This window comes from Phaseolus vulgaris, chromosome 2 (genome assembly GCF_051622355.1).
Source record: "Phaseolus vulgaris cultivar YP4 chromosome 2, ASM5162235v1, whole genome shotgun sequence".
Lineage (NCBI taxonomy): Eukaryota > Viridiplantae > Streptophyta > Magnoliopsida > Fabales > Fabaceae > Phaseolus > Phaseolus vulgaris.
In genome coordinates this window covers 40,014,064-40,029,451 of record NC_143499.1, presented here as the reverse complement: position 1 = coordinate 40,029,451, position 15,388 = coordinate 40,014,064, and the positions used below count along the sequence as shown (strand labels likewise).

At 31.3% G+C, this 15,388-nt stretch overlaps 1 protein-coding gene across 5 annotated transcripts; it reads left to right on the top strand.

The window, feature by feature from the left end:
* Positions 1-4,623: 4,623 nt before the first annotated feature.
* On the top strand, positions 4,624-14,968 carry LOC137811996 (katanin p80 WD40 repeat-containing subunit B1 homolog KTN80.2). Of its 5 annotated transcripts, none has more exons than XM_090298804.1 (18): positions 4,628-4,877; positions 5,471-5,601; positions 6,659-6,776; positions 7,079-7,305; positions 7,401-7,503; positions 8,193-8,263; positions 8,831-8,905; positions 8,992-9,135; positions 9,454-9,628; positions 9,902-10,090; positions 10,873-10,929; positions 11,011-11,282; positions 11,881-11,997; positions 12,248-12,322; positions 12,452-12,564; positions 13,755-13,871; positions 13,956-14,024; positions 14,437-14,968. In XM_090298804.1, exons 1-18 carry the CDS (start codon positions 4,853-4,855, stop codon positions 14,501-14,503), a joined length of 2,145 nt encoding a protein of 714 aa, XP_090154930.1. In that variant the 5' UTR covers positions 4,628-4,852; the 3' UTR covers positions 14,504-14,968. The 5 variants fall into 5 exon arrangements, with proteins under 5 accessions (XP_068469965.1, XP_090154930.1, XP_090154931.1 ...); XM_090298805.1 differs by having other exon boundaries at positions 4,651-4,877; positions 7,074-7,305; XM_068613864.2 differs by lacking the exon at positions 9,902-10,090 and having other exon boundaries at positions 4,624-4,877.
* Positions 14,969-15,388: the final 420 nt, after the last annotated feature.

Genomic DNA, 15,388 nt, shown 5'->3' with positions numbered 1-15,388 from the left:
TTTAAATGTTACCCTAAATTAATAGATAAATAACAATAAATAATTTTGATTATCATAAAAAAGTTATACAACAACTAGTTCCTAGATTTCCAGGAGACCTATATTTTTTATTATCATAAATACAATAAATAGGGAACTAAGCCAAAACACCCTATATTTTTTAGGGACTACAATTTTAATTAAACCTAAAAACTTATAATAAATGTTACTACACAAATATTTAAAAAGAAGTAAAATCAAATAAGAGAATTGATTGGTTCAAGTGATGATATAAATTTATTTAAGGGTAAATTACAAGGGGACTGTTATGTGACAAATATACATATATATAAACTAAAGGGGACTATAATTCTTTGATTTGAGTTCTGGTGCTAACAAAAAGTAATTTATTAAAATTAACATATAAAAAATATAATAGAAAGAAGTTAAAAAAAGAAATAAAATGTTTATAAGAAAATTAGTCTCCATAAAGAAAAGCCATAAAAGTGTGGGAAGTGAAAATATATTGGAGCAGTTGGGTAGTTAAGAGTTGAAAAGGAAAGCATTAAGTAGTTAGTTAAGGTTTGGTTAGTTGATAATAAAAGTTGTATCCACTAATCCATGAATGAGGTTGAGGACTTCATCACCCACACCTACTTTTATTCATTCTTATTTACATTTCATTGCTTCCATATGCACCTCCTATGTCCTAAAACACTCTTATCACTTTCCAAGTACCAACTTAAAAGATCAATGAAGAAAACTAAGATTTTGTTTGGATTGAGGTTGAGGTAAACATGAAAACTAAAAAAGAAAAGCATGTTATAAATAGAGATTAGATTAAGAGAAAGTGAAAGAAAGATTGAGAAGAAAGATTACAATTGATGTGATTGACTTTTTTTATTCATTATTTTATTTTAATAATATTAAATTAATTACTTATTTTATTATTAAATAAAAACATAAATATTAGTACAAATTTAACAACATATATATTATATATGAGACATAATGATTATGTGATATTTTCTTCATAAATCTATTTAAAATTGAAACTTATCTCAATTTTTATGTTTTCATATTTTTTTAATATATTATTTTTTTTAACTTTTTTTTCTCTCTAAATAATATTTCATTGAATCCAAACACGTTCTAAATAAGATTGAAGAAGACCTTGAAAATAGTCATGTAAAAATCATCGAATAACATTGACAATGGTTAGTGAGATATAGTAATATTCTCTTCACTTTATTTAATTTTTAATTATGATAATATCATACTACCATGAAAGCAAGAAAAAAATACATGTTATTCTAGTGATTCGGTTGTTTAATTTGATTTCTACAAGTACTTATGCAAATAAATGTAATTTATTAAAATTGATGAACTATTTTACATGAACGTAAATATATGAAGTATTATTTAAAATATTTTTAAATATGGTTTAAATTTATCTAAATATATAGTTAATAGGTATAAAATATTCATTAAATTAATAGTTTGATTAATATGAACTATTCATAGCAAAAAAAACTTGTGTTTCTTATATTTTAATACGAATAGATGTATAAGAGTGTAAAGCAGGAAGTAAAAACAATCATGACTGAGCCTTGTAAGAAATAAAGAATTAATTGATTTTTTTTTTTAGTTTTGTCTTTTTCATAGTAATATATATTATTCTTAGAGTTAATTATTTTTTATAGTTATATTTCTACGTCAAATACAATTTTATCATGACAATTTGATATCATAACTATGACTTAAGAAAAACACTAATAATTTAATATAAATATATGATGAGTGAAGATGTTTTCACTTGTAATGCAACAAGAATGTGAGTAGGGATTAGAAGAAAAAATAATATGGGAAAAGAACTTATATCTAAATAGAAGAACTTTCATCATTAAAATTCAAATATTGTTTGAACTTATTTGAAGTTATAAATGCCACTTGACATTAGAAGTAGGTGGAGAAAAAAAAAACAATAAAATGAAAGCTATTTGACATTTAGAGTTTAAGTCAAAGCGAAGATTTGTTGAATATAACTTAAATTAATTTGCATAGTTAATTAATAATTATAAACCATTCATCAAATTAATTATTTGATTAACATGAACCATTCCAAGAAGTTTGTGTTACTTATATTCTAATATGAATACATACATAAATTTTAACATAAATTCAAGCAAATTCTACTTATATGAGAGAAAAATGAAGGACTATAGATATAAATTTTTTATCACTCACTCATTTTGTGACTTTGGACTTGTAATTTTCATAATAAGGGTACATCAACATAGATATAATGTTATTTTTAATTATTAAATTATAAAAAACTAAAAAATGTGTTGTGTGCATCATACATATACTATTTAACGTATAAATACAGTTTCATCTGTATTTACTGACACTGAAAAGATACTGAGCTACACCACGAGCAACATATAGTTGGACAATAATGAGATTATTTGGCTAAATTTATTTGCTATAAAATGTCGTTTAACCTAATAACGAATACAACTTTGCTTTAAAATTAATATAATTCCTATTTTTTAAGTTTGATTTTATTAACTTCTATTATTAGTATTTTTTTTTTATTTGGCAGGAAAAAAGTGAGTAAACTATTTGAAGTATATGAAACCTATAAAAAAAATCCATGCAAACTAGTCAAAGAACAACACGAAGATATTTTCTAAAATATAATATAGTTGATTAGATCATAAGAAGTTTTGCAATTAATTATAAAAAAACTATAAAATTTATTTAGATAAGATTTTCACGAGCAATTTAAAAAATAATAAATAAAATTTTCAATAAAAAATAAAAATAATTTATGCACAAATTAAATGAATAAAAACTAATAATGTTATAAGAGAAAAATTTCACAAATTATATTATACATCAACTAATTTTAATTTATGAAAAAGTTTACTTCACTTTTTTGTTCGTTTATTATATGCAATTCAGAATATTAAAACTTTACAAATACCTATATACTCAAAGATCTAATCATAATTTTAACTTTAGAATCACATCATCTTCCCATTCTTGAAGAAAATGGATTTCAAATTTTGATTCAGTGGCTTGTCTCAAATCATTCTGAAAAAAATTCTCCAAACACTAGTTCTTGCCTTGAGTTACACCTATTGATCACCAAATCCCTATGTCATGAAACTGTTAGATGAAATGTTTGAACAAAAGCACTTCAAATCACAGTATGCACACCTTGTGCTCGACAAAATACATCGATCCAGCTCTTCTTGAATGCACTGAAGTGATGCTTGCGCCAACAACATTCAATTGCATGCCCGTCACAGACCTTGGTTGATCAACATTTCGACCTGTTCTCCTCATAATTCACACCTTCTTGAATTCAAGCCTGATTCTACTGCTTCAACGTGCAAGAGAGTTTAATCGCTTCAAATCTGCACTTCATCATGTTTGGAAAAGTATCAAAGACATTAAACCATGCTACGTATTGACAAAATGCACCATGAATGGATCCAAATGTAATGTTTCGTTGCTTGCCACACAACTTCTTGTACTTGAATCTCTTGATCACTGCTTTTCTCTTTAATTCACATATCGTCAAACCAATTTTTGATTGGACTAATTTTCAAATTCGCTGCTCACACCAAATCTTGATTCCTCAAGAACGTGCCATGCAGCCCTTCAATTGCACCGGAAATAAGGAAATGGTTGATTCGTTTCAAGATTTCGCCATGTCCAGTTACGTGTACCGATTGATTCCAAAGAAATCATGAATCAACACCAAACATGATGTTCTTGATGACTTTGGAGAGGAAGAAGCTTGGGGTGGAAGAAAATGAGTGAGTGAAAATTTTCTCCAAATAATGTATTATAATTTAATATTAAATTAATTAATATTTCTGTCCCAAAAATATTGCTGTATTTTATTTATATATGAAATATAGTTATATTTTATATTGGTAAGTAAATTTTTTCTCGATATTTCATCTGTAATTTTTTATTTATTTTGATCTTTCTTATTTTGTTTTAATTTTTGTAAAATATATTTTCTTGCAATATGTAGTAGATGATTTACTTTCAATTCTTATAAAGTATTTTTTAATGAAAATGATTTTGAACAAAATACTATATAAGACTAAAAAAAAATAATACAACTATATTTTAAGAAACAAAATTAAAGTATATTTTTAATTAGTTAACCAATAAATGTAATTGCTTTTTATGAATAAAAATGTACTTAATAAATATTTTACAAAATAATATTTTATATTTATAACTTGTTGAATGCACAAATACATTTGCAAGCAATATTAATATTCCAGGAATATAAAAATACTCAGTAAGATTTTATATATTTTTAACAGTTATTAGCTTAGAAAATTATTTGTTAATAATAGTACTAGTTGAAGGATCTTTATGGAATTGAAAAAGAGGGATGTTATATTATATCCCTTCATAAAATGCAGAGGATCTGAAAAGAAGTGTTCAGCAGTGAGGAATATCTGAAGATGTAAAATAGGGGCTTTTGGTAAATTATTAACTGCAAGGGTATTCTGGTCCGAACAGTAAATATTGGTCTGAGTTTGAGTGACAACTGCTTTTCTTTACTCGACGTGTTCCCCACATAAGACATACAATACTGAAACTACTGTTAAATAACAATAAAAAAAGTTTATTTCTGAGTGTTTAATGATTGCTGTGCCTCTTCTTTCTTTTGTTGGTTTGTTTGTTGAGAGAGTAGTTCCCTAGCTAAAACTGAGCATGATAAATTTTTCAGTTTCCTTCTGAAGAAGCTCACCCAACTCCTCATTTGCTTCATTTGTGGGGAAAGGAACTTCATTTCTGCTTCACAAGTTGCCTTTGCATTTTCCCAGCAACACTAATGGCGAAGACAGGATACAAACTACGTATCCTTTGTTGTTCATGTTTCTCCTTTTGATTAATATCTGTGCTTCCGAAAATGCTTTCTGGTTCTACCATTAAGGTTGTTGTTACCAGTGACTTAGTTTCTGTAGAAATGTGGGTGAGTTGTATTCTTCGAACTTCCAAGTTGTTTTAAATGGTACATTGCTGGAAGAGGCAAGGTAAGGTGTATGCTTTTTGTTTTGTTAGCTCTAGCGGGGGGAGGTGATGCAAATGTTGGATGCTCATCAGCAAATTGGAAGTTATGATAAAAAGTTCACAATTTTAGGTCCCCCCCTTGTTTTAGTGGCTGAGGAATTGTTAAAGTGGTTGATGAAGCATACTTTCAAGTTGCAGTTTTTAATGTTTATGTTGCTTTATTTTATTTGTCTTACTTTTGATGAAAGTGCTTTGCTAGAAGATAAAGGATATTTCAAGAAATGTTTTTTAATTGTTTAGCTCCAAATGCTGATTTTGTAATTTATTGGGGTCTTCGATTGTATTTTTTTTTTCCAATAATAGTCTGTTATTCAGTCTATGGAGTGTATATGTTTGGTTGTTTTGATAATGTGCTTTTTCCTTAGCCAGTCAACTGTAGAGGAATTTGTGGCTCATTCAGGGAATGTAAACTGCTTAAAAATTGGAAGGAAGGCGAACCGCCTTTTCATTACAGGAGGGGATGATTACAATGTCAATCTATGGATGATCGGGAAAGCAACCTCTTTAATTGTCAGTTGATTGTTGCCTTTGTATTTTATCATTTTTATTGCAATATGGCTAAGGTAGGAATCAGGATTGTTAAGCAGTAATGAAGATCTATTTCCTATGTGCACTTTGTTGAAACTTGCAAGTTATGTTATTGTAATGGTAGTGACTGAAGCATTATTGCTCTGACTGAGGACTTGCTTTCAGTTAATATAAATTGATAAGCTTAAACTTGGACTGAAACTGGCATGGTAAAACAATAATGGAGATGGTAGGAAGCAAGATTAAGTAATCATCTATACAACTTTTTTACCAAATCAGGATCCTTTACATCTATTTACCAAATATATCACCTTTTCTCATGTCATCTTGTACATATTTTGTGGGATTCAAGGATCGTGTGGGCATGTGGGATTGTACTAACTACATTGGTACAATCCAGTAAGATGGTGTAGGCATATTTGACACAACCAACACACCTAGGTAGCTTAGTAGTAGAAACATACGCAGATGCCAAGATTCCCTTTTCACCAAAACAGCGATTTTCCTTAATGGCCACTTCAATTATCATTGTACTAGACTGATGCCAGTATTGTTTTTCGTGAAATGACTAGCTTGAAAGTTGCAAATGAGAATTTGAATCAAACCAAGATGAATTAACATTGAACTGTATGATATCAAACGTGCAAGCAGTGAAAAGTGAAAAAAGTTCTTGAGAATAAACTAAACTTTGAGCCTGAAAGTCGAATATCCTTGAAATAGGGAATGTCAGGTTTGATTTATATTAGTTTTTGGGCAATCCGAACAGATTTCATGGTAGTTATCTAGGCCTGCACTGTTACTTGCTGGTTATTCCAACATCGCTATCTTCCTTCTTTTGCAGTTCCAGAATAAAACAGATCTTGGAACTCACTTAAATCTCAAAACTTCAAACCATACATATATCATAGTATTCTATCATCTGTACTTTTTTTCTCTGATTGGGTTCCCTTTGTGATATGGGTCTGAGTTTCTTATGATAGCAGCATAACCATGTAGAGCTGAAAACCTAACAGTGTTATCTTATTGTAAATATATGCAGAGTTTGTGTGGTCACACTAGTACAGTAGAATCTGTGACTTTTGACTCTGCCGAAGTTTTGGTTCTTTCTGGAGCATCATCGGGGGTTATAAAGCTTTGGGATTTGGAGGAAGCAAAGAGTAAGTTAATTAGTATATTCTGAATCGATGGACTGTATACTGTATAATGATGTTATTTATAGGGCATCAGACTTTTATACTAGAGAAAAAGTGCAAACTTGCTGATCATAAACAGGCAATTATTTGATTAAAGAATTGAGTTACACTATCTACTTTGCATGCATGGGATTATATTGGCATCTAGAAGAACTATTAGCAGTCCAAGTTAAGGTTTTTGAATTGATGGGTGAAATGTAAGGTTCGTGCATTTACCAATTTCTCAGCACACCACTAATATGTATGCAATTGTTCTTGAAGTATAGTGCTTCGCACTCTTACCGGACACAGATCTAATTGCACTGCTGTTGAGTTTCATCCATTTGGAGAGTTTTTTGCATCCGGCTCCTTAGACACTAATCTAAATATTTGGGATATCCGAAAAAAAGGGTGTATTCATACATATAAGGACCATAGCCAGGGCATCAGTACTATCAAATTCAGTCCAGATGGTCGTTGGGTTGTTTCTGGTGGATTTGATAATGTTGTAAAGGTAATAGCATGAAGTTTGCTGTGGCAGACCTTATAACTGTATAACCCTTGCTACTATTCTATGAAAAGTTACATATCTAACTTATTAATATACAGGTCTGGGATCTAACAGGTGGAAAGCTCTTGCATGACTTCAAGTACCATGAAGGACACATTAGGTCCCTAGATTTCCATCCGCTCGAGTTTCTTCTGGCTACAGGTGTGCCTTACAGCTGCTTGGAGCGATAGATGATCATGCATGTCCAAAAAAAATTATGATGTTTCTTGTTTTATAACTATAATGTTGTTTCTAGTGCACCAAATGATAATCTACTTAGGCTAGATGGTTGTTCAAACTTAATGAAAATTTATGCATCTATTATGTGGAGGGACCAAGGACATATTTGAGCATCTTCAAAAACTCAATTAGGGATTATCTAGAATGCATTTTGGTCTAGCCCCCATACCATTTTTTGCATGGTATCAGATCTAGTTTTGCTAACAACTCAAAATGCATGCTTGGGCCAAGAATGCATTTTGAAAAAAAAAAAAGATAAAAGTACTCGGGAACTTTATTTTCAGTGTAACTAATATGGATGTAATGAAGTTTGTATATTTATAGAAAACAGAAAGCACAGTTTCCATTCTAGAAATTTTGCACCCAAAGGTAATTTACTATTCAAACAACACTCATTCTTACGAGATTATTTTACGTTGAACATCCCCAAACATACATATCCAAACACGCCATGATGCATAGAGTCATCATGACCACAATCACTATTGACAAGGATCTCGTCTTTGCTGCCACAGCTCTTACTTTACTATTGACCTTGAAGTATCTAAGCTGTTATTTTGGCATAAATAGTTATTGAGCAAAAAAGTAAGATTTCATAATTTGATTTACAGGTTCGGCAGACAGAACAGTGAAATTCTGGGATTTAGAAACCTTTGAACTGATTGGATCCAGTAGACATGAGGTATCTAATCTTGCTAAAGTGTTTTTCTTCTGTTTCAAAGGAATCAGTTATACCAATTTATAAATCATAATAAATTCTGCTTCCAAACATGCCTCTTATCTATTGAGTTTTTTTTTGCAAATCAGTTTTATACCACTATTATCATTCATGGAAAGTGGAAACTCTTAGATAACCTGTTTCAATGGTTAACGTGCTTGGCACATTTTTTACCAGTTTGCCATATAATTTTTGTGGGTGGTTTCTAAATACTACAAAATGATTACTTTAGTTGTAACCTAGAATATTTCCCCAATTTTTTTATAGTCTTCAAAAACTTCAAAGTTAATTTGTTTCTGTAACTTGAAATCTGTAGTGTATCGTGCCCTGTTGTTAATCCTACGGATGTACATAAAGTATTGTGTTTTGTGCTTTAAGTCATATTCTGTAATGTAGTCTGTTAGTTTTTTCTTTCTTCTAATGTAACCTTGTATATTTATTTCCAAGATATGCATGCGTATGCACATGCACAGACTCACAAAAATTCATACAAAATACTAAACTCTAGTAAATATAATTACCTCGTATTAGGTTTCAGGGGTACGCTCAATAACTTTTCATCCGGATGGAAGGACCCTTTTTGCTGGACTTGAGGATAGTTTGAAGGTACATACTGTCTGTTCCAATAATTAGATTATAATGATAAACTTGAACGTGTTAAAGATATCATATCCAATTCTCAATTACTGTAGGTGTATTCATGGGAACCTGTGATATGCCATGATGCTGTTGACATGGGATGGACAACACTTGGTGACCTATGCATTCATGATGGGAAGCTTTTGGGTTGCTCATTCTACAGTAATTCTGTTGGAGTATGGGTATCAGATATTTCGGTAGGACTCACTCTCAATAGATTAGTTTATATGTTTTTTCTCGATCAATTTTGATATCTCTGTGTTAATTATATTTAGCTAAAATACTATGAGTGTAGAATTCCTACTATGTGGCTGGCTGGCTGCCGTTGTGAATTTTATGATGTTAATTGCTAGTTTTAAATGCAAAGCCACCATTTCCTGATGTTTCTATCTCAATGATGAATGTCATGGCATCCTTGTTAGTCAGCAAACAACACAATAAACTAACTTGAGATGCGTTTTCTATAATTTATTCTCTGTTGGCTATCATTCTGATTGTTATTTTTAATGCATCAGCTTATCAAGCCATATGGTGGTGGCTTGGAAACTGAGAAAAAAGAAAGCACAGAGCATAAGCTTAGTCTCCAGGGAAGGCAAATGGAGAAAATAGAATATGGTGTGGGAACTTTTGGGTTGTGCAGTGTCTCTCCTGACAACGAGTCAAAAGAGATAAAGAATATATATATAGACTGTAAGCCACCGACCTTCTTGTCTTCCCTTGATATTACACATGGCTTCGTCAAAATTATGAATGAATGAAGCTTTCAAAATAAAGTTTGCTCCATAAAGTATACATGAGCTCACTTTAGAGGAGTTTTTTTAGTAAAGTATAAGCATTTCCCATGTCTGTTTTTTTTTTTTTGTAATTCTGAATACTCCCCCACTAATGTATTTTCAATTTTATTTTATTTTTTTGCATATAAAGCTTCTTATTATATTTGATGTTTTGATCGACTTTCATCAGATATTGATTCTAGAAAATCTGTTGATACTATAAGCAACTCTGTCGGTGCAAATGATCCTAACTTTGAAATGAAGCTTGGATCCCATAATGAAGTCAGAGAATCTATTGAGGATAAACATCCTACTAAGAGTGTCACAGAGAAGTTTGAAAAAACTTTAACACCAGATAGATTTTCTGAAAAAGAGAAATGTAAGTTTTTTCTGTCAAATCAATATGTAGGTCAAATACAAGTCATTACTGATTACATTTCTGGATTCGGATCCTCTAAAATGGGTAGTTCACTGTAGAGAGAAGTGTGACATCTCATGTTCTCAACTGTTAATAAAATCCAGGCATAGATTTAACATGTCCACCATTTGTTATATATGTGCATGTAGCAGCAACAATTTATTGTCTCATCAATTACTTAGGTTCCTCTCTCTTCCCTCTAAAGCAAGAGCTCCCCTTAGTGGAGCCAACTCCTATATTTCTTTAATCTTATTCTTGCAATTTCCTTTCTCTAGTTTATGTTTCTATTTCAACAAAAAATGAGCTAACTTCCCCACCATTCTCTTGGTTATCATGGGCTAATTAGTGTCTGACATCATTGCCCTGAACTATATTTGACTTCTCATTAGTTGAATAACAACTTTTCACTTTGATCCCAGACTTATATACTCGAATAAGCCAATTTAATCATATGCTGTTTCTCATCCATTCATTATGTCTAGAATATGCTTCTTATTTTTCAGGAAAAGTTACGCTTGTTATTTCTGACTTCAATCTCCTGAAAAATATTGAGTAAACTGTTAGACAACACTCTCAAGTCTCTTGACAGATAAACTCTTTTATGTGTGTTAATAAAGTGATTCTGACATTTAGATTGTCTACTTTTTTAAAAAAACGTGGCATGCCATGTGTATTATTAAATCATTGTTAATATGGGAAAATACCATATGGTCATCCATGATTAATATTTTATTATATTTCAGGTAATCAATCCTCTTCTTACAGCAAAGTCATTAGTCCAGTTAAATATGTCAATGGAGGTTTGCCATAACCCATCAATGTAGTTTTATGCGCTAAGAAAACCCCTGGAAACTGAATATATTAAAATTCTCCTTTGGCAGTTGCTACATCTCAAGGAAGGACACGTTCTTTGGTTGAGAGGTTTGAAAGAAAGGAAATAACTCCAACCAAGGAGGATCAAGATAATGCAACTCCCACGACAACATTTGAAAATAGGGAAAATATTCTCAAAGAAGATCAAACTAATGCATCCCCCATCACCACCACCTCAACATCTGAAAAGGGGGAAATCATTCCTTTCAGCGAAGATAAAAAGAATATGCCCACTGTTCCCAACACAACCAGTGAAACTGATAAGCCTACTAACTTCTTGGTAAAATTCTAGCTTGACAAAAGACAAGATTTATGGAACTCTAAACCTTATCTGTGGTGGTCTACTTTATGACTTATAAGAAAGAAGCTAATCCAATTGAAATAGGATGCTAGACTTGAAATACATGTATCTGTTGCTTATTTTTCTCCCTCAGGCATGTTCGGTGGAAAGGTGCTCAGTGGAAAAGAAAGGAAATTGTTCATAGGTTTGGACATCCACCTGGCCCAAACATGAAAACCATCAATTTCCATTTCTATTCAAATCTTGTAAGAATATCATTGAAGGTTTAGAAATCTTTGATTTGACTAAAGACAGGCTCTGAAAGTATACATGGCATCACAATTTTAGTAATTAGGCTTCTGATATTTTCTCTGGAATCGAACCTCTTCTTGACCACCTTTTTATCCTTGGCAGTTTGGACCATTGATCAATATTTTTTATTCTATTCGTGTTGGTTTCCGTGGTTGTTGGGTCTAACTATGAAACCTATAATATTGAAAGAATGGGTAGTTCACACTCTATTTTTTGGGTCAAGCTGTTATCACGTTTTACAAATTGTTGCATTGGTTTTCAACTATATCATGTTATATAATGTCAGAAAGCAGAGTTTGGAAGGAGTTCAAATTCTGCGAATGATGGAGAAATAATTGAAGGTCTGATGCAAATTCATGATGCCACAGTAAGTAACCTGCGATCACGTTTGACAAAATTACAGGTGAGTTTAGATAGTCAGATATAAATATCATCATATCATTTTAAGAAAGTATGTGAGATTTGCATCACTTGTATACTATAATTTGGTCTTATATCTCTAGTTCAATACAGGTTCTTAACATATGTACTAATATCTGCTATTGAAAATACTTTACCCGTGCTTTAAAGAAGCCAAATTTAGAAAGAAATGATACTGAATGTGCCATCAGTAAACCAATGCCGTTCACCAAGTCGTTAATGTGCACTTGCAGGTAGTGCGACATTTTTGGGAAAGTAACGATATTAAAGGTGCCATCAGTGCTTTGAGAAAGCTGGCTGATCAATCTGTGCGTATTTTTTTAAAGTGGCCATGTGTCATTTCGCCATTTGTCTGTTCTGTATTAAAATGCTTTAACTAGTTATTTATGGCTTTGTTATTGAATATATAGTATTGAAGATAACTTCCTCCGATGTAGGTTCAAGCTGATGTTATCAGTGTCCTTGTTGAGAAGATGGAGATTTTCACGTTAGATTTGTTTTCTTGCTTACTTCCTGTGCTCACAGGTTTGGTGGATAGCAAAATAGAAAGGTAATTCTTTATTAACATGGTGTTAGGAAAATTCATGCTGGAAAATGCAACTAGATGAGGCCTCGTGTTTAGCTTCATCAAGCGTATGGTTTCTAGTTTGTAGGCTGTGACTTCACGAAAGCAGTTTGAATTCTAATGCATGTTCTTACTGATCTTGCATATCACTGAGGATTTTGATCTTTTAATTAAACCCAATGACATGTGATTCATATAGCGGACCTCTTAGTGAGATCTGTTGTTCCTAATGATGGTGGCCTTTGCTGAAAAATGACCCTAGATGTTCTGGTAAACATTAACGGTGGATTTGAAATGTTTTATGACAAACATGTTCTTTAGGTAAGGAACTTTATAATTTTAAGAGTAATTGGATTAGTCAAAATTAGAAAATTTCAAATTTTGACATAAATTTCGACTTCATATTTTTTGTACTTTTTTATCAACTTGATTTTGATTGAGGTGTCATGAGCATTGTTGAGAGGATTACTTTTTAGTTGATGTAGACTAGAGTTTTTTTTACTAATGTTGATAGGTTTCTATATTGAGAGGATTACTTTTTAGTTGATGTTGACTATAATTTTTTTACTAATATTGATAGGTTTTCTATACCAGTGTTGGAGTGATAATCTTTTTATGGACGTGAATTAGATTTTTTTTAATTATTGCATTTCATTATTATTTTGTTGATGTTTGTAGTGATCTTTTTTCATCTTTTCACACAAATGTTATTCTTTGTCAATAGTTTGGTTGAGATATTTTTTCTAGTGTTGACTAGGAAAAAAACTTTTAGCTAACATTCACTCAGATTATTTTTGGTCAATGTCAGCGAGGACAAATTTTTAGTTGTCATCAATGAAAAAGTCAGAAAAAAAATCCAACCAACAATGTGTAAAAATAATTGTGATTGATGTTAGCATAAATAATTATCAACGGAAAACAATTTTGGTTGATTACAATTGAGTAAAAGTTTTGTCCTGAAAAAAATCTTAACAGACTTTGATCAGAAAATAATATTAACCATGATTGATTAAAAAAATATATATTTTTGAATTATTAATTATTGTTTTGTGTTGAAATCATTGTTTGCATTTGATGGTAATTGAAATACTTAATCCAAAATAAATAAATAAATCAAATTTCATGTCTTAAAAATTGTAAAATTCCCTATACCTAACTCTATTCTCCCAGTGCAGACATGTGAAGGTGTCATTAGATATGCTGCTGAAGCTTGTTGTTGTTTTTGGTCCAACAATACGTTCAACTATTTCTGCTCCTCCCTCTGTTGGGGTTGATCTTCATGGGGAACAAAGGTGCCCTTCATCTTCAACTAATCTCAGCTTTCATTATCTCATGAGGTTTCTGTGAGTGAACCTAATTTTAAATGTTGAGACCAGGCGAGAATGCTCCAATCAGTGTTTTATGCAACTGCAAAAGATCCGAATGATTCTTCCAATATTAATTAGGTAATCATGTAAACTTTAGTGTTGCCCAGACATACATATATTAAAGTCATTGTTGCAGATTGATGGTTTTACAATAGAGAACTAAAAAGTTCTGCCAGTTTCTAATTTCTGTATTTTAAACTTGTTATTTTTATGGCAAGATTTTAGTACATTGCATTTCTGTTTTGCTTCACATTTTATTAAGCATCAATTCCTCTCAGTTTTGTTAAACAACTTAATGTTGTTGATTCTCAATCTGTCTCATCACATATTATTAGGAATCCAAATATGAGTTTGAATTCCATATTAAGTTGAAATGAAAAAGTTGACCATCATATAAAGAATAAGACTCACATAGCTATTGCTTTAAGATTTTGGATGGAGGTGGTGTCGCAATTTTTATATGAAATGTTCATGGTGTTTTTTGTTGCAGGAGCGGTGGCGTATTGGCCAAGTATGCCCAAGAGCTAAATTTAGTTCTTCAACAACCCTTACTATAGGTGCTGTTATGTGAACTTCAGACAACAGTATAAGAATGATCGATTTGGCTTAACATAATCATTAGCTGAACTGTGTACAAAACATAAAAGTGTCGGTTGTCATCAGATCTGTTTAGTGGCAGATATAACAAATGGGATGTGAGATATCTGAATAAATTGTTTGACCTTGTGTTTTGATGCTTGAAGGTGGTAGGGAAGCAGTCGTCTAAAAGTATTTTGGTCTTCAACCCTGCTCTAGTATTCTGTTCCTAACATGTGCTGGTCTTCTACCTGTATGTTTTGTTTCTCAACTGGGTTTTGGTGCTCCGTGGTATGGCCTAGTGCAAAATGAGTATATGTATCAGTCTGCTGTATTTAGTAGCTGTGCAAGATTCCTTATTATGTATCTTTTTGTGGATCGAAGTACTCAAACTTCTTCTGTCAGAAAAATGGAGTGATCAGAAATTGCAAATATGATGCTAACTAGATTTACATCTTACAATGCTCAATTTATTGAATACTAGGCAGATTAACATTGTGAAACCAATTTAAAATGGACCGTTTAGAAAAATAATAGAATGAAGGTAATATCGAATGATTTCATTTGAAGGTAATATAGAGTTTGGTGAAAAGGTTTTTTCTATCTTTGTTGATCAGAGTTTTGTGAGTTGGTAAACACCATTGTTTTCCTTTTACATTACAACTACCTGAATAACACCATGAAGCCATCATTTTGGACAAATAGATTAAGTTGACGTGACTAAAGTTGTGATCTTTTTTCCAATGTGTCAGCTTTTTTAATAGTTTACTATATAGTATTTGTATGGCTGAAGTTAAGTTTCTTAGGAAAACTTAACAATCCTTGTATTGAAATTTCTCACAAAATCTCGATTTTATATTCCACAA

Excerpts from the sequence above, each read along its gene's own strand:
- LOC137811996 (XM_090298804.1), top strand. The coding sequence starts at position 4,853 with ATGGCGAAGACAGGATACAAACTAC. Across the intron at positions 10,091-10,872 it reads ATTTTCTGAAAAAGAGAAAT|GTAATCAATCCTCTTCTTAC; the intron begins GTAAGTTTTTTC and ends ATTATATTTCAG. Across the intron at positions 13,872-13,955 it reads GATCTTCATGGGGAACAAAG|GCGAGAATGCTCCAATCAGT; the intron begins GTGCCCTTCATC and ends TGTTGAGACCAG.